At 37.3% G+C, this 23,372-nt stretch overlaps 1 protein-coding gene across 1 annotated transcript; it reads right to left on the bottom strand.

Annotated features, from left to right (window-relative positions):
• Positions 1-1,764: 1,764 nt before the first annotated feature.
• Positions 1,765-23,131, bottom strand: SACM1L (SAC1 like phosphatidylinositide phosphatase). Its single transcript, XM_026842975.1, has 19 exons — positions 23,022-23,131; positions 21,376-21,450; positions 18,714-18,841; positions 17,598-17,747; positions 15,002-15,061; positions 13,365-13,398; positions 11,742-11,843; positions 10,888-10,973; positions 10,621-10,707; positions 10,098-10,166; positions 9,916-9,995; positions 7,840-7,938; positions 5,631-5,769; positions 5,346-5,415; positions 5,189-5,261; positions 4,634-4,727; positions 4,456-4,548; positions 3,670-3,727; positions 1,765-2,989 (listed from the first exon to the last, which is right to left on the bottom strand). The coding sequence occupies exons 3-19, from the start codon at positions 18,735-18,737 to the stop codon at positions 2,853-2,855; spliced, it is 1,455 nt and encodes a 484-aa protein (XP_026698776.1). The 5' UTR covers positions 18,738-18,841; positions 21,376-21,450; positions 23,022-23,131; the 3' UTR covers positions 1,765-2,852.
• Between the last annotated feature and the right edge of the window lie 241 nt (positions 23,132-23,372).

The raw sequence follows: 23,372 nt of genomic DNA, 5'->3' as shown, positions 1-23,372 counted from the left end.
CGGGGCGGAAGGGGCGGTGCCAGCGCCCCCCAGCGGCGCGGGGACAGCGCATGCGCGGGGCACCTTGGCCTAAAGGGGAGAGGCCGCGCTTGGGGAAACGTAAACGCCGCTTGGTCAGTGAAAGCCAAGCTTTCCGGAAAATTTCACTGCTAGGGTTGCCTTACATTTTAGAAAAAAAAACAATCACGTATTTTTCTTGAAGTATTTAATTTTAAACCGGCGTTGAGCTTCAAAAAAAATCCAAACAAATCCCCCCAAAAATGAGTGTAACCTGTGAAGTATGCATGGTTTTTAATTTACAGCTTCAGCAGCCAGAATTTTTAGTAATAGTCTTGTCTGGGTGTGGGAATCTACTCACCCAGCAAAGCCCAATCAGTTCAAAATACACAGACTAGGCTCTTCAAATACTTTATTTCATCAGTGATTCAGAAAAACAGCTCAGAATGTGTGCATTTAGGCAAGCGCATTTCGTGTTTCAGTTTGAGATGGGCCACTGTGACGGCCTAACAACCACAAAACAACAACATAACCCCCAAACAAGAAAGCTGATGTGTGCCTACAGTGAGGGAAGGGAGACAACAACTTGAATTTTCACCCCGAGCATCTACTGCTGTAGTCAAAATCCCCTGGAGCAGTCTTGTGAGCAGAGGTGACATTTAAGATTAAGCATCAGAGAAATCCAGCCACAGTAGCTCTTAGACCCACACCCAGCCGTGGCAGCAGACTGGAATGAGATGCTAATACAAACTCTAACATGGGGTACAGTGCAAGATCATCAGTGTTTAAGCACACAAGAGCAAGATCTTCACATGCAATGAGCAGAGACCAAACTGAAATAACCTTCTGGTATGAAACCGTTCCTAAGGAACAATCTGGGAGAAGTTGGCTTCAAAGCACAAAATGCACCACTGACATTTTAACTAGAAAAGTTGAACATTTTATTGTAATTTATGAGTACACCATTTGTGATTTTAGAAATACAGACTCTTTGCAAAGCACTCAAATACAGGTGCCTTTCAACTTCTAAAACCTACATTATTCTACGTCTTGCAAACCTTTTATATTAGCAATTCAAGTTTGTCATTGCTGCAACAAGTTCTTCAAAGATGAAAAACAACCAAACTGAGTTTCAAACACCACCTGCCAGTGAGCCATCAAAAACATTACTTTCAAATACCGAGTCTATGATGTTCTTATAGTCTGTGCCCATAATGGAGTTCACCTTTGAAAATTTTAAGTTACAGGATTTTCCAGTTAACCATCAACTGGTATTTCCATTACAGCATCTAGAAGCAAACAGATACTTTGCAAGTACTAGTGCTTATGAACAGGTTATGTTTACACAAAACCCAGAGAGGCCTCCAGAAACATTCAAGGTTAAAATGAACAGTTAACAGTTGCAAAAATCTGTACATATTTTCAGTCATAACACAAGGAAACACTAGAGTATCAGTGTTTTGTGTTCTAGCTTCAATAGCGACAACTGTGCTAGTATTCTACATTTTTCTCCCTTCCCCCCCCATTTAAATTTTATACTCACACTCTGAATATACAGCTGTAATTACAGGAAATATTAAACAATGCACAGCGCCTTAAGCAAGTTCCATGTCTGGTTTTGAATAAACCATATAAAATAAGTGACAAAATAGTTTAAAATTGGTCCTCAATTAGGATTACTTATTTTTATACAGCTTGGAAGCACTAAATTTAAAGACACACATTTAGTATTAACCAGCACAAATTATTCCGTAGCGCTTTTTTTCCCCTCTTTTTTTAAAGAGTGTGTTACAGTATCATGCATGAAAAGCAAGCTGCTGCTCCCAAGTGCAAACATGGAGTTTAGACTAAACACTTTCTCCTCAAGCTGTTATTCCTCCTTTCATAAATTATTTCAACATAATCAAGAACAGAAGCAGCTGACTAGCAAAACAATATGAAGTTCACCTTTTACATTGTGACCCATTCTTAAAGTAATGGAGTACTTTGGACCTTTAGCATAAGGAAGGTTCAATAAACACTGCAAAGGATTTTTACATTCTTGGATTTAATTTACATCTTTAGAAAGAAAACTCTATATTTTAACTCGCTAACTAATCAATTATCATCTGGAGACTGTAGTATTGAAACAGTGCAAGACATTTGCAACTTCAGGAACATCCAATTACACTGCCCTTTCACCCAAACAATGACTAGTAGAATATTGCATCAGTCCTAGATAAACAAGACAGGACAGAAAGCTCATTTTAGAAGAGCATTAGATTCAAAAAATCTTTTCTATTTAGCGAAAAGAATCCACACACAAATATGCACGAAGGACTCCTTAACATGGACTTTATCACAACAAATATAATCCAGCTGTCTTAGAACTAGACTTTTTATTGGTATGAAGCCATTATTTGTTCAGAGACTATGGTTAGAGTCTCCATTATTAATGCTTCAACATCTGGGTTTTTTGACACATGAACAGCATCAGAGCACTCTTCCTGTCAAGCCAGAGACCAAAGATTATAGCTGAAACAGCCCAGCTGGACTATGAGCTTAAGCAGTCCACTTACGCCTGAAACATCCCAGACATCAAAAAGCTGGCTTTCGTCTTTGCATTACCTCAGTAAGAGTGGAGCCCCCTCCACTAATGCAATATTCCAAAGACCACTGCAACTAAGACTGTCCAGTCAGGTCTCAGTTGAAAGCTACCATCACCAAAGGCCAGGATTTTTTTCCCCACCCCACCCCCATGCTGCCAAGGAAGAAGGTTAAAAAGACAACTACTCTGTGTGGAAAGCAGGTCAGTAGAGACTCCAGCTGTGGCTTGAGGAATCCTCAGTACCAAGCCGCTTTCCACACACACAAATTCAGTCCATCTTCTCTTTCTGGACCAGCTTGGGTGCATCTACAAAATCCTTGCCATTATAAAGGATGATGGCAAAAGTTCCAAAGCTTGCACTTCCCCAGAAAAGCACATAGGCCAGTGTCTCAGTCCACGTATCACCTGTTAAGAGTCAGATAAACATTTTAGTTCATTATCTCCAATTATCAGAGAGAGGGGTTCTTAGTACAAAAGCAAAACATATCAAGCCCTCCCTCAGAGATCGGCTTTCAGATGAAGTTAGAAGTCCTCCATGGCTATTTTTCTTTTTTTCTATTCCCTTACATAGGGAAACTTTGCCACACACCTCTTGGAAAACTTTGAACAGACAACCACAGAAGTCAGAGTCAAGAACTCTAATGGCACTAATGTTAAAATTCAAGGCAGACAGAAGGGAAAAAACTTCACAACTTGTAACACAGATTTAGATTAGGGGGACATCAATCATAACAGGCTTATGCCTACATCTGACTTTCCTGAACTGTTTTTCTGCCCAAAATTAGGTGGGTATTCTTCTGGGTATTTATCCAGCCTGTAATAAAGCTAGATGTCTACTCAGGGGCGAGTAAATCTGGGACAATTAACTGCCCCTAAGTGACTTCTATGGAAGTTTTAATGTTGTTTTCTACAGTACCTCAGGTTTTTCCACATGAATGATATAGTGCTAAGCCAGAGCTGTGCTTCAAACACCTTCTAGTATGGCTGAGAAGCAGTTTTACACTGAATACTTTCTGGTAACCATTTATGGAAAGTCCACACAAAAGCAAGCTAATTTTGTGAAATTAAACTCAGTAGTGACTTACCAGCCATTAGCAAACAAATAATGCACATGGAGAAAGCAACCACCATAATAATAGGCAACTGGGGAAAGAAAAAGAATAATCACTTGATATAGCAAAATATATAACCTTGATTTAATTAAGATAGGCTCTACTGCAAAGCTATTTACTCGCTTTGCAATGAAGTTGCTTTAATTCCCAATTCACCTGCTGTCAAGTACAAATAAAATTTTGGATAGCTCCAAGATCTGGAAGACTGTGTTCAATAACTAGGTTAAGAATTAAAGTACACTTTCTCTCTATTAAAAGAGAGGTTGAGGTTTTTGGTTTTGTTTTGGGTTTTTTTTTTAAAAAAAAAAAAAAAAAATACACCAGCCATTAAACCCGTGATATCCCTGAATCCCATTTCACAAAATAGAAAAGGGAGAAGAGGAAAAAAAAATGGGTTTTTTTGGGTTTTTTTTTTTTGTGTTACAGTCTATGCTTCTGCATGAAGTATGAGAAATCTTCACAAGCTTCTTTCTGCAGAAGGAAACAGTCATTGATGGTGACTAGCAGAATTCCCCCTTTCTACTTGATGAAGCAGATTTTAAAAAAAGCAAGCAGCAGTATTTTCAATACCTCAAGGACACTCCATTTTCTGTCAAGGAAACAGTCTGGGTTTAGTCCTATAAGCAGGTATCATAGAAACATAACCAGATTATAGGGATGCTTCATTACTAAATAGACATGTTCTGTTTAGTCATATGAAGCAAGTGACTAAAAGGTTTTATGTGTTTCTCCAATCATGAATGAAGTCTCCATACTTACAGCTAAGAACTTCCAATCTTTCTTGACATGTAGAGGACTAGCAGGTTCTACTTCATCCACTGAATAATTTCCAAGAAAAAGATCAATCGCATCCTGGAAGAGAATGGGAAAGCAAGAGTTAAAATGCACAGCAACGTTTATCAAATACATTTCCCACACAGTTAAAAGCCTAACTTACTTGTCTAAATCCATCAGAAAAGTTATTTTTGTAGTAACGTATTAATGAGTTCCAGCCATCCATTATTAAGCCCCACTGAGTTCTCTTCCCAGTTCTGCAAAAAGAAGTTTTGAAGAATATTTTAAAATTCAGGAAGATCATTTCAAATTTATAGTTCTTTCATTGTTCAAATGTGTACTATAATAAATATCTGCACGTAAATACATTTATATATTATACATTATTATATATTTAGTGCTGCCTCTGCATTATTACCACACGTACTTGTAACAAAGTTTGAAATTAAATGACACTCCTTTGTCCCACAATAAAAATATGCCTTGAAGAGGCACATTTCTCTTAGTTTTATTTCGAGATAGCCTTTTCTCCTTTCATATAAACACAGCGAAGAAAGGTTCTGTAGAGTTTAGTCTGACATTTTACCAGTTGAACCACTGAAAAACTCATTAATGGCCTAAGCCTCAAATTAATAACCTTCTTGGATATGAAGACTTAAAGAAAATACTAAAACATGTCCAAAAACCCAGAAGATCTTCACAAGAAAGGCTGACTTGCCTTGTGTAATCTGTCTTTAAGGCACCGGTTCCAGCATATTGTTTGGCACAAGCATTAGCATTATCAGCCCATGCTGTGAAGAGGAAAACATTAAGAAGATTAAGTTATGTACTCTGTTTGGAAAAATGTGATTGTTTTAACTCCATAAGCAGCCTACCATTTTTGTAGATTTTCTCAAAGTCTGCTTGCTCTTCAATTCTCTGTCCAACGTGCAGAACACCTAGCCTCTAAAACAAAAAACATTGAGGCTCACTCATAGTTTGCTAGAAAATTTAGCATTTGCTTTCAGAAAAAGCTGTATTCGTTAAACTAAAATCTGGTCAGTGCATTTCAAGTAGTACAGTAACTCAAGTATGCAAGCTCTTACTATAGCATTAAAGTTACATTTCCATTCCAAACAGAAAGCCTCTTCCAGCTTGTTAAGCAAGAATGAAATATTTACCTGGAGCTGGGCTTGAAGAGATCGGCGTGCTAACAAGCTCTGAATCACATTAGTTCGATCAAGGCAGTCCATGCAGTTACTGCGGAATATTCCTTCCTGCTGAGTCACAATCTTACCATCGGAATCAACTAGAAAATAACTAACACATACAATCCACCTAAGTATTTATAAGTAATAGTCCATATAAACCACACATTTTCAGAAGTAAATATTCTAGCAACCAAGACACAGTTGTCGTGAGCGTGTGAAGAGTTCTTAGCCATGTTTTTGAACTTTAACGCCTCCCCAAATTCTTCCTCTCCCATGCTGAAAAATAGCATCAATGTATGAACATTAAGTAATCTCAGGGCTGTATTCACTTTTATAATTTAGAAAGACAACCAGCAATATTGAGTTATATGCCAATGGAAAGAGCAGCTTCTGGTGCAAAATCAGTGACTTACTTTTTTTGGTCAGTTATTACAGGGTCCTAGCACCACAGATATCAAGATCATTACCAGAGGAACAGCAGAATTAACCAGATTTGTATATACCTGGTCACCTGGTTCAATCCAGTCACCACTGCATAAAAAGTTATGTAAGCTGTCAGGCACACTTCTTCCAGGAAGGTATTCGCATCTTTAAGGCCAGTACTGAAAATCTGCTACTGTCACTTACTCTTCATTATGTGCACATCTGGGGGAACCAGGTGTTCCTTCTTCCAACTACATATGCTGTTACCTCCCTCTTTTTAATCAACTAAAACAGGTGTTTCTAGTAATTGATAACAAACATTTTAAATACTGCATTGCATGCAAGTATTCTGGTAACTGAGCTGGTAAAACAAATATACCAATCAAGATACCAGCTGGACATGTGAATGGGACAGAACTATACTTGTCCTTCTGCCACAGCATGAAACTTCCAGTTACCTAAAATATTTACAGATTATATTCTGTAGATTTACTGCACTATGTAATTATGAAGTCTGAATGTGGACTAGCACATGATCCACTGTTACTGCACAGCATTTTAAGTTTATAAAGCCTTCGAGTCATGGAATACTAAAATCAAGATCCTTAAAAGCATATGAATTTACTTTGATCAACTTTGTGTTAACAAGATCCATTTTTGTCATTCTTGGAGAACTAGTTTTCTTAAAACATACTTTACATTGTATGATTAAAGGAGACAATAACACCTGTGAAATCTTCATTTTCCCCCCTTCTCCCCCCGAGCTTTGAGTAGAATAGATATTAGGATAATTGATGTAGTTGAAGAATAGACATTTCCAGTTAATAAGATAGTTTAAGTGCTGCATCTCCTATAATTGCTCAAAAAAAATTAAAACCAGAATCCCTGCCCCAACCCAACCAACCTCTCCCCCCACCCCCAACTCCAGCAAGCCAGCTCTCCTTTCTGACAGGTCATTCACACAGTATTTAACCTGCAGAAAATATAGTTGTTTACCTCCCTCAGGGTTGCAGAACTATTTTCTAAGAATATCAGAACTCAGACTTTTCTGTTCCTATTTAAGCAATAATCACCCTAGATGAAACAAGGCAAGGTAAAGCCAACCTAATCTTGAGAAAGAGACTTCATTTTTGTATCTTGTTTTAGACACCCATGGCCTTTTATTTTTTGGTCTTTTTCTTAATTTCAAGGAAACCTGCTTCTTTTATAAGCTTCCAACGGCAGGTGACAGTAAACAAGTTACGGGATTCAGCATTCATTCTAAGAATAAATGATCCTTGCTCTGTAGGAAACCAACATGCTTATTTCTCCTTATTTGAAGTGCTCAAAGCCAATCTATTCTTCAGCTCCTCATGTAGTTGGTTGGGGTTTTTTTTGGTGGTGGAAAGAATATTCATTAGCATCTGATTAATTTATACTATTCCCATAGCCTTCATTCCAGGCAAGATATTTCATTCATGAGACTCCTACTCTAGTCCGCAGCTCACCTTTTTTTTTTTTTTTTTTTTTTTTTTTTTTAATGTTTTAGCTGATCTACTTTGTGCTTTAGGCACAAGACTTTAGGAACAGGAAGGAGGCAATCAGAAAAAGCAGAACAAAGTAAACAGTTTCCCTAACAATCTATATGCCTACAAACAAAGTAAAACAGGCCTACAAACAGCAGAGACCAGGAAGTGCTTAAACTCAAGACAATAGAAACTATGAGAAAGTGGTTTCATTTTAACAGTATAGAAGGAAAAGAACTCCAGATCCTTACCTAAACTCATCTTGCTGTTCTGCTAATTGATCCATCAAAATCTGAAGTCGATCCCACCTCATCCGACTGCACTCTTTATGGAAGTCAAATGCTATATATCTGTTCAGAGAGAGAAGCATCTTTTCAAATATACTGCAGTGAAGGTCTCGGACAACCCCACAGGAAAGGGCTGATCTATAAAACAGGTAGTGACAGAGGATTTGTTTTTCTTGAGAGATGGCTTCCAGCAAGTATGTGTGAATTTTGTCAGTGCTCTGTCATCTTCCTGAGGCTGCACCCTTAGAGCGCATGGTGACAGCATTTGCATTTCTTTACAAGATGCCACTAGTCTGGGAAAACACACATTCAGTGCCATGTTACTCATTCTATGTTCTGGCTAGTATTTTTCCTTCAGCAAGTACAGAAAGGATATGCATCTGATTTCAGCTCTATTTTTTTTGCTCCTGCCAGGCTTCTTTTGCCCTCCTCTCTTCCAAGCAAATGCATTGGGAACTTCAGTTCACTTTGAAATACACACCAGTTTTGAAATGCAACATTCTTTGCTGGCACGCAGCATAATTCCCTTGATACCTCTCTAGAAACCTGAGACAGGTTCTGTTTAAACATCTAACCTACTCTGTCATGAGAAAATCAAACAGCTACTGACTTGGAAAAAGATTTCACTGGTCAGTTTCTGGCAAGAAGTGCTCTAGGTGAGTAGTGTTTGATTCAACATTATATATATGTTTGCTGTGAATTACAGGGCATTACATTTGTTCCCTCAGGTATTCATAATCCAAAAGTCATTACTTGCCAACTCTTCAAGACTATTTGCATAAAGAAAGGTAGTGTATATATATATACACACTAAAGACTCAAGTCAGTCTAGCAGGTAAATACCATCAAAACCAAATAACAAAGAAAAAAAAATTGGCAGCATTAAGAAAATAGGGCTGACAAAACCCACTTTTTAACATATACAGAATAACAAGCATCACTAAAATACACCCTTACAGAATTTTACATCTTGGCTTTCCCCAGATGACTTTGCAGCAAAGATGCAGAGAATTTCACAAGCTTTGTACAGCTGGTATCAATACCAGCCTAGGTGTGAGAGGGAGTAAAGAGCTCACATTATAAGTGTTTAATAAAAACAAAATCCATACTCACATACCAGTAACACACAAACATGCCCCTGAGGGTAGTAAAAGAAGGACACAGAAGTGAGAACACATCTAACTATGCTGGTGAAAGCAGAAGCAGGGCATCATACAAGCAGAAAGCTTGGAAAAAATTCAAAATATGTCAAGATTTCTAAGGGCATCTTGATTATACTCTAATTCCTTGGTTATGCTTAGACAGAAGTGCATCTGTATTAAAACAGGATGCCTTTTTGCTTATGAGTAGGATTTTGTCCTTTGACATAGAGGAGTGACAAGAAAACTATACAGCAGTTTCAAGGAAAAGGTGGAGGTAAGGATCTGTGGTAATTGGATGCTAGAAGTTAGAACCCTCTAGAAGGTTCATGAAAGCAAAGCACAGGCAGGTTGCAAAATTGTGTATTGCGCTCAAGACTCCCATAGAGAGACAGAATTTCTCCTGTAATTGAAGTGCATTCTCCACTCTCTCAGCTCATTGTTACACTGATGTCCAGACATTTAAATTACACATCCCCCTTACTGTTTCCTCCTTTATCTCAGTACCGGTTTGCTCACACTCAGCACTTTCTTACTCTGTTAGCAATGCAACCAAGCTCTTCTGCCAGAAGCTAGTTCTACAGGGCACAATTTCTTTTTCCTAAAATGTAGATCTCTACAGTTCTCACAGCACACCATTTCTCCAACACTGGCATTACCATTGCCTCTGAGCTCCCTTTTTCACTCTGCCTGTCTCCTCTCTTTGTCCTGTATTTGCTTCAGTCTCACTGCTACTTAGAATATGAGCTCTGAGGTAGGGGCATCGGTCATATGCAAGTTACTTCACAAAAATAAAACTCAAATCAGTTGGTAAAGGCCCCCAAAGAACTGAGCACTCCATGGGTCTCAGAGGCAACGTTTAACTTTCAACACAGAACGTATCATTTTGCTTCACATGTACCTGACCATTCCATTTGCCATGCTGTTTACCATTTTCGCAAATGTCTGCTCAAGAGGCTTCTCTGAACCTTTTTGGTTAACCTGGGAGAAAGAAAAAAAAAAAAGTTAAAAAAGTAACAGTATTACTCAAAATCCTACTGAAAAGAACAGCAGCTTTTTCAGGAAGAACAAGTGAGATCATACCAAGTTGACAATCATTTGCTTTCCATAGCTAATTATTTGCGAGTCAAAATGTCTTTGGAAGCCATCCATCTAGAAGAGAAATGAAATGTGTTGACAGATGTATGCTACTATTAAGGTCTGATTTACAAGAACTCTATAATCATCTTTTTGATGATACCACATAGGTAGTTTTATAACCAAGGAAAGTGTTGGATGTTCTCTATTGTGCTAATACATTTCTACTTTCATCCCTTCAGTCCATTCAGCTCTCCTTATTAAACATGCCACAGATAATGAGTATTGTGCAGCTACTAAAACTGCTGCAAACAGGACCCAAAGAGAAAATACCCCCATTGATGTATTTTTTTCAGGCTCTGAACTCATTTTAAGGAAGAGTACAAGGCTTCTTGCTACTACTTTTTAAAAATAAAGCTGAATCCAGTATTGCTGATTTTTATTCTTCTGATTACAGTTTGTTAGCCTACCACACAAACATGAGCCCAGAACATATTAAAACCCCAAGACACAACAAACACTCACATACATGATTTACTGACTTGCTGATCTGTGGCTTTGGTTTATACTTGAGGTTTGGTCTCTGAGACCAGAAAAAAGGAATTGATCCACGGGTCTGCAAAAGAATGGAAATAGTTTTAAACAAAACTTACAAACTCACTTGTCATTTAAAAATAAAGCAGACTAGTTTATTTGTGTGCATGCACATCTTATATACAATCTATATTTAGAAACACAGACAGAACTATCTATCTATATATCTTAAGCCCGGCCCATGAGCCTTACATTGACTTACCTGAACAAATGATGCCTTGCTCCCTTTGTAATGCACAATTTGTTCAGTTTCAACAAAGTTAGCAGCATGTCCTTCTGAATCAATACCTATGTAAGAAAAGGGCCTTGTTAACCAGCTCAGACAGGCTGTGTAACAGCAACAGTGTATCAGCAAGAGCTTCCTACCCTTCCCTTCTAAGGGCTCACAGAAAGCATGAAAATACCACAGAGCTGCCTAAAGACAGTAAATTAAGTAAACCTCTGGCAAAAGTTTAACATCATCTGTACCGAATTTAACTTGAAGAAGCACACTTGTGCTTAACATGTTTTGATATTTCTAGCCCTAGAAACTGAGTAGTTTAATACAAAATAATGAGTGCTTTGACATTGAAATACTCACAGTTCAATAGCAATAGTACTGTAGAAACTGACCCATTTCTTCAAAAGCATGTATGTTAGGACTAAGAAAGTAATTTAAATCCATTTCCTTGTTCACTTTAAATTGAAATAATTAGAGAACACTACTATTCAAGGCTCCCCTACCAGCAGCAATGATGTTCTTAGTTGAATTTACCGCTAGGCTAAAAGGGCTATCACTGCTTTTATTGGAGTTAAATGCAAACGTGTAAAGTGTTAAAAACCTCTACAAAACTTTGTTATCTCTAGGAGGAATAAAGAAGAGTCAGTTTTAATAAATTCAGGAACATGCTTCAGTTTATCATACAGGTTCCTAATATTTTCTCTGAAGCAAGGACCTCTTGAGACAAACTACTATAAGCATTTTTTTGTTCAAGTCATTATACAGCAGTTACTCTTAGGTCATATGTATAGATGTATTTTGCATTATTTTTAAAATAAATCAATTTGCTATTTTACCTCTTACATAGTAGCGTACACCAGCCCTGAAACAGCTTCTTCTGGAAACAAGCAGCCAGTCAAAACACTTGCCATTAATGGAGCAAGAGTGCATAGTGATAACTAATAAATAACACTAAGGAAAACCCCCAAAATTTCATTAGGATATTTTTATGCATCAATAAATAGAAAACATCAAGGAATCAAGGGACTGCATTCCAAGAAATTTGTAAACATTTCTCATACCAGTAACAACTGAACATTAAACCTGAGAAAGTAACTTAATATTAGGATCAGGATGTGCATCACAAAAAGATGGGCTATAGGCAATGTCACTGATGAACACATTAAAACTGTTACAATTTTGAGAAAATAGGATTCTAAAGAAGATTAATTTGGTCAAAGTCTCAGTTACCTAAGTCAGTCATTTATTATCACTGCAAGACTAGAAACCTAGTCTAGACAGTTGAACAAAATATATTGGGGGGGGGGAAGAATATTTTATTTTCTTGAAATAACTGCTGGTGGTGCTGTAATGGTTCTGCTCTGGGCTCTTCCTAGCATTTTTATCACTAAAAATCCAGTTGCTTTGAACTCCTGGGTTCACCAAGGTGTTTGGTAAGTATTAGAGTTACAGTGAAACATACATTACTTATGTTAATTATTTATATAATGAAAATAGGACAGAGGAAGGTGTTTAATTGCAGTATGCCAAATGCTAATTGCAATCCACCCAGACTCTTCTACCCAGGACCTGCAGGATAAGGATTGGGTTGTTCTGACAGTTCACTTTTGCTATCCTTCCTTGCCTCTCCACCTACTCCCACAACATTTTCCATTAAATGAAGTCACAGGAAAGGAGGACTGGAGATGTGCCAGCTGCTAACAGTCCTACCAGAATAACCGATCCAGTCTGGAAGACGTTCCCTGCACACACCTGAGGGGTCTTTGCAATGGAGGAACTAAGGAGATTGCAGCATGAGTTCTCTGTCCAGTCTTGCCAGTCCTTTTCATGCTGCCAGTCCAGAAGCACCTGGAACTTACTGTTAATCACACACTGTGTAAGAAACAGTGCCTCCAGAAAGCATTAGGCTTACTTGCAGGTTACACCCCTTTTCAGAAATAAACTCATGACTGCTTTTCTAAAGAAGCTGTTATCCAAAGCATTGGTGCAGGAAAAGCAGCTGGCTAGAAGCAGCATTCCAGAAGCCTTCAGCACAACTCCTTATCCTTTTATTCATCAACAGGAACATCCATAAGCTCTCCTTCAAGTCAAATTCTCCCTTATTTTATATCCAAAGTAAATGCCAAGTGAAGGTATCCTTATAGCAAGATAAAAAGTACTATGACTGATCTAAGAGCATTTTGCCATAGTCATCTTCACCTTCAAATCCTTTGAAAGGCTGTTATGCAAATCATGCATGTAAAATCAAATACAAAGCCTTAAAAGCAGGATATTCCAGTGAGTTAACACATGAGTGGGCTAGCAAACAATATGTAATGCTCATATCTGAACAAATAACAAGTTAATTCTGACATTGTGTTCTATGTTATAGTTGCCAGCGTAGCCAATAGAGCAGCCTCATCAGTGACCACTTTGCTGTTACCATATTCAGCACTGAGCTTTACAACATGAAAGGATACACCCGTGCATCACTGGCGTGGCAAACCTATGGATCTGAAATACACACAAACACTACATGTTAAAAATATTAAACACTAGCAACCAAACAAGGTAAGTGAACAACTATGCTTTGTCTAGGAGTTCGACAGTTTTACACACTTTATGTTCTGTACTTTGTTTAGGGTGCAGTAAATCTTTCCGAGTAGACAGTTCAAGGAAAACAGCAACATATGTAACCCTTATTAGCATCAGGGAAAAAGTGAAAGTCTAAATGCTAATTAAGTGACCTTAACAAAAACCAAGCTGTTTTGTGCTCCTATACATGGCATTTACTCTTCTACAAATATGCCAGATATAGAGCAGTACACACTGAAAACCTTTTGATATGGTATTTGCTGTACCTCCACAGTAGGATGTAAGCAGAGATGACAGAAATAACAAAGGCTTCAGTAAGGAATACCTCTATGTGATTAACATTCAAAATGCTTGTTCCAGTGTTTTTCCCATCCTGCCACTCCTGAATAACTCAATCTTTCAGGGAAGTTAAAAATTAAAATTTTTCCAATACTAGAAGTCAGAAATACTACATGTCATTACCTAAAACTGTTACTATAGCAAGCCACCTATAGTCAATATTAGGTCATGCTTCCCCTCACATATCAGTTATCTCTCTTTTCAACTTCTGTGTTTTGCCTCCTACGTCTGTTTTCACTAACCAGCCACTCTTGGCTTTCTCTGCTTTTCCCATCACAGCCTCTCTCTCATTTCCCAAGCTTTGTTGGCATAGCACTATCCAAACCATATACCCAGTCATATGCCTCCGAATATGCACAACAGCCCTTTGCCAATTCCTATCTTCACATTCCAGAAGCACTGCACAATCCAGACTTTTGGAACAGTGCTGTCTAACGTAAGAGCACATCTCCACAGGTTACCGAGACAGAAATAGAAGCAGTGCGTCATTCACTTCAATAAGTGAGAAGTACGGATAGAGAGAAAATGTTGATGTAGTGAAGACAATTTGAGAACTTTAACACACATCTGAAGTCTCTAGCAGGACGAAGCTTAGATCAGTCTGGCTGGTAAGGTACTACAGTTGTGTCTCACGGTCATGCACTTGTATTTGCTGGACTAATAAAGTCAAAGGTTACACTGTGCTAGTCTTCATTCGAAATAAACTAAATCTAAACTGTCAGCCTTACTCTTAGTTATCAGATTTATGACCTATTCACTTGGCAAATCGAATTTAAACAGCACTTGTGGAGAAAGATGCTAGCCAGTCTTAAAAAAAGTGATAAGCTGAACTTTGCCTATACCTAAAGATAAGCAAGTAGCTAAACTTCAAAAAAGCTTGAGAAGCATATGCTGTGCAGTGTTACTTCCCCTTTGGTTTATATAAGCATGGTCTCAGAACAGTATCTTCAAATGCAGATGTTTCCAAAACTCAGCTTTACTTTATGTACTACTGAAGACATCGACAAAGTTGGACATCTGAAAGCAGACGACTGTCACGGTGCTAAACACTGTGCTAGAAAATGAACAGCCACGTTATACTACATTTTGGCTGTCTGAAATACGAGAGAGAATTACAGGAAACTGTATATTATAGTAAAAGTATATTTGTCTTCTATTCACATAATCATTACTAAGTGTTTACCTCTGGTTGAGCAGCAAATTCTCTAAGAAGATGTCCATTCCATACAAACCGTGGATCTGCCTGCAGCAAGAAAAAAGCCAGCATGCTTTTAAAGACTGTTAGTTCTGTTTAACTCAACATGAAGGCAATATCACAGTATCCACGCATTACACAAGTTTAGGTGAACAGTCGTACAGGAGATGGAACACCCCTCTTTCATCAGTACCCTTCATATCCTCAACTAGAAGTCTAAAAATAAATCAAAAATAGTTAAAACACACACAATTCTCTCCAGTCTCTAATAGTGTTGCTCGACACTTCAGGCATGCAAAACCATTAATAACAGAGATGGAGTATCAGAAGAACATTCCAGTGTTTGCCCTAAGGAAACAGGGCTTGCAGAAGTTATCCAAAATTGTAAGAACAGTAGCAAGCTAACACTCCTAAAATAGACAGAAGGTAAAAATGCAGGGGAGTCCTGTATGCAATAATCAACAGTTCTGAGAACTCAAAGTTAAGCAGTACTTTTAGTTTAAAAAAGTATTTATATTCCACTGCATAAAAAAATGTCCTCTTCAACTTTGCATATTTCCTATTCCTAATTCACCTCAAAAGTGTCATGAGCAGGTTGCTGAGCACATTCCAGAAAGCTACCAGATTAGTCACAAAAGCAACATTTGCTACAGAATGTAGTGCAGGCTCTGGGGAAATGGCATAAATCTCAGCTTTAAGATGAGGCAAGCAGACAATACATCACTGATGATGAGGGTTAATTCAAACTCAGTCTTGTAACAGTCCTTTGTCTAATAGAAAACAATAAATACAACTATCTGCCAGAAAGTGTTCAAATCCTACTTACAGTATCTTGAACTAGTGAAAGAACATGATATGATGTTTTGGTGCCCCTATAGTGGGGCTGTTTCCTTCTACCGGTAACGTTTTAAAAAAAATCCAAACACAAATATCAAACCAAAACACCAACACACCAACCACAGACGAGGCTCCTCTTGTAGAGGTGAGCGGAAGATGCCCAAAATTGCCACCAGCCTTTTATTAAGCCATTATACTGCAATCCCATGAGTGTGAAATTACGTTAAAATTGTTTTAACCATCTAATATCTGAATTTGCTTGAAACTGACACCTTTTATAGTACTTTGCCTTCCAAACAACCTTCTGAAGGGCCGTAATTCCAAGGCAAATTCTTTAGTGTCAGCAACTGCTCTCCCCAGCAAGAGTACTACCAGAGCAGCATTTGATAACACAAAATCATCCTCAACTATAAACTGGTTTTAATTTTTTTTAATTTTTTAATTTTTTTTTTTTAAATCTTGGAAGAAGTGTTCTGCTTCCCTAGCTTAGATAGTTTCAGTAACTAAGAGACATCTTGTGACTCCACTGTTACCTCTTTGGCAAAGGAAGAATAAGTGCTATTGACTTCCAAGGTTTCAGTATTTCAGTGCCTAGGCAGTTTAGACTTTGTTTATGCTGCAGTATAGTAAGTTACTAGACTATGGATTCTGAAATTCTGGAAGCACAATAGAATTTCAAGCTCAAATTGCATTTGGCTGCATGATTCTGTTTTCTTTAAGACAGGAGCAGCATATTAATTTCATGCTTCAAACATAAGGAATGGGTGTAGTTTAGGCAGAATACAACATTCCAAGGCCAACCCACAGTTCTGTTCCACATTATCCTGGAAGAGAATGCAAAGTCAAGTGCCATTTATTCCACTTCAGGTTGGGGTTTTTTTCCCCTCTGATTCTAGGTCAGAGAACTGACTCGCTTTCTCTCAGTTTTCCTGCTTAGTTCCTTCTTGCTGCAATTGTAAGTCTCCAATATTAAAATCAGATTTTTATAAGTCCATTTAAAGCAGACTGCAGAAGGTACTTCTAACTGCCTGATCTAGAAATCTGACATCACATTGGAACAGATTTCTAGAACTTCATGTTGCTCACAAGCTATGAGACTTAAGGAAGGGTGGACTAGTATGCTCAGCTGCAACCCCTAACAGTTTCGATGAAATGCTGCAGTGCTGAACAAACTTGTGTACTGAAGCATTACAGACCAGCAATTTCCACCCTTGTTCTAAGCATCCTACGAACTAAACTCAGCTGTAACCCGAGTCAGAATACCCTGCACACTTGCTCCTTTTACCTCTTGCTGTCAGCTTCTTACTCCAGAGAACTACCCCAGTACAACTCAATTAAAAAGATCACAGATATAGTCTAGTTAGACAGTTTAGCAACACAGTGCTATTTTTTGCTAGTTCAATTATAAGGATTTGCATCTAAGCAACATGTAAATCTGTTTCACTAGTTTAAATTAACGATGAAAATAGTAAAGCCATTTTTAGTTTAACAGAGGACCATAAATGCCTTAACAGTATCTTCTACCATTTAGCATACTAATTCACTGTTAAAAAACAAAGAAGGTTTAAGATCAAGTGTAAGGGGACCATGGATTTCAGCAATGTCATCCTCACCTTTATGTAAAGTTTCCTTTAGTTTGTGAGAGTTTAACATAATTTAAACATCAGCTGCATAAAGTAAACTGAAGCCACACAGAACTGATTGACAATGTCTGAGACACAGAGACTAAGCAAAACTAAATCCTTACCCTCTCTAGAAGGCTCATTTCCTGGAATTCTGGGCTTGTGTTCGCTAACCGTTGCAGAGTGTGTGTTAGGTCATACGTTGTTGAGAAGTAAAATCCATCCACACTTAAGACATGATTAAGCATTGATAAAAATACTTTATTGTCCTGCAACTGTTGAAATGAGAAAAAAAAGGACTGAGCAGCTCTCATTTATGACCATTATCCTTCTAAGATACCACTACTTTTTGAAGTGATGATATGAACTTTGCTAGTGCTCTAGCAACACGTGACATCATCCAGAAATTACCATACATGAGATTGTAATTTTGATACCAGTTCACTGATAATTTACAACTAGCACACTGCAAGCAAATTCTGCAGGGAACAGTATTCCTATGAGGTAGATAGCTACTGATAGTAAACTAGTATTAGCATCTTCAATCAAAAAGGAAGCCATTAGTTTCCCTGAAAACCATTCAGTCAAAAACATAAAACATATATAGGATATATAGGATATAAAATAAAGGATATAATTTACTGTCAAGATTACCCCAAAGCTGATCTGTGTTCTGGTTCAAGTTTTGGTTAACCTCATTCGTTTCCTGAAAGAGGATCAGATTCCCTTTCAGCTCCACTGGTTAGACACCCTTATCTACTCTTTATTAACCAACTCATCTGTTTTTAAAAAAATCTTAATTACTTTCCCTCCCTCAAAAAAAAAAAAATCAATTATTTCCTGCTGGGTAATTATGTAATTGAACAACTCCATAAATTAAGCAAGACAGATAATGAGATGACAGCAAGGCAGACTTATTGTAGGGGCTAACAGAATAGTAAAGCTGTGAGAAGGACGTTAAGAGTGTACCATCTTAAAACTGGAAAAAATGCACAATATGCAGCTCAAACTCCAGGGATGATATTCTAAGTTGCATAATGCGAGTTTGTTATCTTGAATGACATACCTTTAGATACATCTACCCCAAATATTACATCAATTATAGTAGCCTGAACAAATCAAAGAAAAAAGTATAGTTCAAAGATCTTAGAAAGAATTTTCCATAGTTTCATCAAAGTAGGCCCTGTGGCAACGGACATTAATATAACATTCCCCCACACTCCCATAATCAATCCACGTACCTGAATATCAGTTAAGTGCAGCATGGTCTTTTTGTAGGAGAGGATGTCAAAGTCTGTTGCTTTCCAGATTGCATGACTGAAAATCTCACCCACTTTTTTCTTTTTTGTTATGACAATAAGATACGTGCCTGTAAAACAAAGAGAAAAGTTAAAAAACCCAAAAAACAACAAACAAAAGCAGATGCACCTATTAAGAAAAGCAGCTGATAACTATTAGAAAACTGAAGCAATAGGAAAGTGAGGTTTCTTCAAGTTACACCTAGGACTTTATGTTAAAGAGTAAGAGGCTGGAGCAGAAAGAAGCAAAATGCACTTGCTAAAGCTACTCAATTCTCTGTGCTCACAGATCTTGAGCTACTCATTAAGTTTAAGGAATTTTAGAAAAATGGACAAGATAAGTGTCAGTTACTCTTACTTCAGACCAGAGACAGTCTGAAAGTCTTTAGGCTTGTAAATGCAGCAAAAGGCCAAATGGTCTCAAATGTGGTTTGGAAAGCACAAAGCATGTCTAAAATACACAAAAGGCAGCATCCTTCAGAATCCAAAGCCTATTAATCTCAACAACAACAAAAAAATATTCTAACAGGTTCAAAATGGAGCAAAGAGAGCTTCTTTTAATAATTTAAGATGGGAAGTTTGCTGTTTTCCTAGTTGTATAAGTAACAAAGCAAAAAAACATAATCATGACAGTTCACCCAAAGCAATTAATTTATACTTGTTGGTAAACACAACATAGCCTTATTTTTAAGCCTGTATTTCAGCACTGTCTTGTTTTTGAAGAAAAAAGTTCCTTTAATAAATTGGATAAAAATGTCCCATCATCTGTATCTTATATCCACTAAATGCTTACTTACAACTTCAATAGAGAAAAACAATGAGCAGGCCATACAGAAGCACAGAAAAACAAATCTAGTACATTTTGGTACTAAATTATTCAAAGAGCAGAAACAATTCACATTGTGTGCACTAAGTTCACTCATTATTTGTATTTACAATTATACCCAGATACACACCAAGTTTTATGGACAGGTGAATTATATCAGGCATCTAGTCTATATAGTTAGTCAAAGAACAGGTACCAGACTCACTTTTTTTCACCTCTACAGCTCTAGTGTTATACCTCTTATCTGGGTGGAATATTCAAGCACTTAAGAATGCTTTAGCATGTTTTCATGTCAAGTTACAAGTACTGCTTTTGGTTAGTATGTCAGAAGCATCCAGATACCTTATAAAACCAGCACACTACATCCACAACTATGCCACAAAGATGCTGCACAAACAGATATATTTAATCTGACAAGAATTTTCACTGTTGTCTTTTCTTATTTGAATGTGCAACCTTCTGTTTGAGATTTTAGAGCTTCAGATATTAGTTCAGCCATTTTTTCCCCCTTAATACTGTAACATGCAAAGAATACGCTTGTTAAAGATGCTGCATTGCTAGACAGGGAACCAGTATTACAGTTAACAGATAACAGTAAACTACCTAACAGCATTTAGCTAAACATTTACTTTAACTGATACCACCTTTAATTCAACAGCTGTATAACAATCAGTGTAAAGCTTTGTGGGGTGGAAAGAAAAAGAAACAGGCTATTAAAAGAAGCTACACACTTCTATATTTTATATAATATTCAGTCAGATTAATGGAAGTCATTACCGAGCCTGTAAGTTGTGAAAATTCCTCTTTGGGGCAGTTCAGTTTTCAAATAGTCAGGGTTTGTCAAGTACCTTAAGACACAGGTGTCCATTACATTGCTCTTACTCTGCAAGATCCACACTTCCTTAGAATATGAGCATATAAAGTTCAGTAGTTTAAGATTCTGTCAGAAGTTACTGTATTTAACACAATAATATTTTGCTTTTGTTGAGAATACTGCAGTGGATGAACCTAAATCCTTTCTATGTATGGAGACTTCTATTCAGTATGCATGCTCCTTATTACATCATTTTTCAGACTACTTTAGTCTCAACCTTTAATAAAGTCTACACACAAAAGATCTTTTGAATAGCAACACTTACTTTCCTGAAAGTTTAGACATTGTGCATCAGGTTTATTTGTGGCAGAGACTGTTTAGATCCGGAAACCACTGAGATACTTAGAAGAAGCAGACAGCTTATCTTACCTTAGCCTACAATTCCCTTAATTTAGAGTTGCTTCAGTCTGTCCTTTTTCTTTTAATGTTGAATTTTGTTTGTATTTGTAGGATAGTTGGAACACATTACTTGAACAACTGCATCCACTTGTCTACCACCCCGTCACTCTCAGTTATGTCCCAAGATTATTGATTTCCAAGACTGATTTAAAGCCAAACTTCGCAACCCAATATCAGACTGTTGTAACAAATCCTGCAGCTAAGATTAAAATAGTTATGAAGAGTAAGTAGATGAATGTCTTTGCATGCATTTGGAATGTATTCCTTAAAACTCAACAAGTTGTCAGTTAACCCTACCTTTAGGGCAGCCACAGGTTTAAGAGGTACATGAACATTCACAAACTATATTTGGATACCTCCATCCTATAGCAGCCACAAGGAAAGCCCATTATACTGATGACAGTGTAACCTCAGATACTTGCAAATATTATTTTTGTCTTTAAAGCTTTTTTTACCAATACATTTTGCCAAAGTATCTTTAAAAAGTACAGTTCTGTTTTCCTTACCTGCCACCAAGCGGATTGTTCCCAAAATACCATATATAGGTCTTGTAACAGCTGAAGGGGGAACATCTTTCTTAACTGAAAAGCAAAAGAAAACCATCAAAATTTCAGACTACTTCTTTCTGATTATTTCAGAAAATATTAAACTAGGCTTGTCAAAGCTTCTTGGTCAAATCTCAAGTTTTACTAGTCTTAAGATGCAATGCATCAGAATTTCAAGGCCTGATGGGGGGCAGGGAAGGAGGATGTGGAACCATTCTAATCAATATATCATGTTTAATCAAAATAGTCAGTCAACTGAATATGTTCAAGCTCATTCACATGGTAGTATAGCAAATAAACTCATCAATAACATAGTCATGCCAGCTTCCAGAAGCTTTTTGTTTTGAAGCCATCAAGGCATCAAGAACAAACTGTAAATGCCTGTGCCTCCCACTTCTGACTGCTTCTTCTAAGTCTATTTCCATTTCAGGAGACCTAGTTTACTTTTTGGTCTATCTCTGCAAAACAACAAACAGAAGCATAGATTATAGCAAGGGATACAGTATTCCAAACAATATACCAAGAGACCCAAAAGGTATCCAAATATCAATTAGAAGTCTTAGCCTGTTAGACTTTCATCTACCCATATTTTTAGATTAACAGAAGGGATATTAGAGAAGTTTAAAAAAAAAAAAAACCCACCCAAGAAAGACTGCTACACCCACACCAGAGTTAGGCATTTTCCCAGAGCTTGGAGAAAGATAAAGGTAGTGCTTGAATTTTCCTTTGCTTTAAACACCCTGCAAGTTCCTCTGATAAAACACCAGTAATGAGAACAGGTATATACTAATAAAAGACTTGGAACAGCTATATTTACAGTTTTGAAGGAGAAATTGAAATGTTATATTACAACACTGAAAGTATCAGTGGGATGGACACACTGCTCTTACATGAAGTATGCAAGAGGCCTAATAAAAGAAAGCAAATGACTGCTTTTATATTAATAATACTGTAGCATTTCTGTCTGTTTAGAGATTAGTAATACTGTGGTACAAACTCCTGAAGTATCAGAAGGGAAGTCACCCATTGCCTTCATTTCATGTTGTCATTTAATGCAAGCTCTTTGATTGTTTTTATGTATTAAGTTTCATATTCTTAAAAAAATTTAAACTAATAGTTGGAAGATATCAGCATCAGCATGCTTAAGACTACTTGCACTGATATTTGAATCCAGATTTGCAACACAGGACTAAATCTACATTGAGGGTTTTCTACTGTTGTTTCTAGAGGCTTTATGAAAATTCAGGTTTCAGTATTATATAAACGCACTGAGACAATTCATCAAAAGCTGCAGAAGCCCAGTGTTCAACGCTTCCCATGTTTGATCTTGGACTTGTAGCAGCAATCCCAACTAGCTTGGATGAGTTGTGATGAGCAGTCTAACCAAAAAGAGGCAAGCACTATCACCCTGGTTACCTACAGCAAAAAAGCATTTCAAAGTAAGTTCTTTGCAGCACAGAATACAAAGCACTATTTTAAAACAGCAACTAAAGATAAAAACAATTTTCCTAGTATCAGTTTAAAGTTCTGAAGATCTTATGGGAGTGCAAAGAAACAACAAAAAGGACAAAGAAGCCTATACTAAGAAATACTGGCGAGGAGAGTACCTGTAAGAGTGACTTCCGTGGAGACTCTATCAATAGCAAGCACATCATCTGCTCCATCATCACAAGCTTCGACGTAGAATTTCTCTGGTGTTATATGCCTTTAAGAGAATGGATAGGGAAAAAGGAATTTGTTGAGCAACACTTACTTTGGGCTTGTTTATTTTTCATCACCTGAAGACAGAGCAAGCAATTTTAAACCTTGTTTCAGCTTCAAAACCCAAAAATCCTCACTGGATTACTTCCCAACAGCCACTGATACTGACGGAACAAAAAAAAAAAAAAAAAAAAAAAAAAAAAAAAAAAGCAAGTCAAGCTACTCAGTTATTGCAAAATCCACTGCTTAATAATCTT

Source organism: Athene cunicularia (assembly GCF_003259725.1).
Source record: "Athene cunicularia isolate RWA chromosome 2 unlocalized genomic scaffold, athCun1 chr2_part1, whole genome shotgun sequence".
In the NCBI taxonomy this organism is placed as follows: domain Eukaryota; kingdom Metazoa; phylum Chordata; class Aves; order Strigiformes; family Strigidae; genus Athene; species Athene cunicularia.
This window is presented reverse-complemented; position numbering and strand designations above follow the sequence as displayed.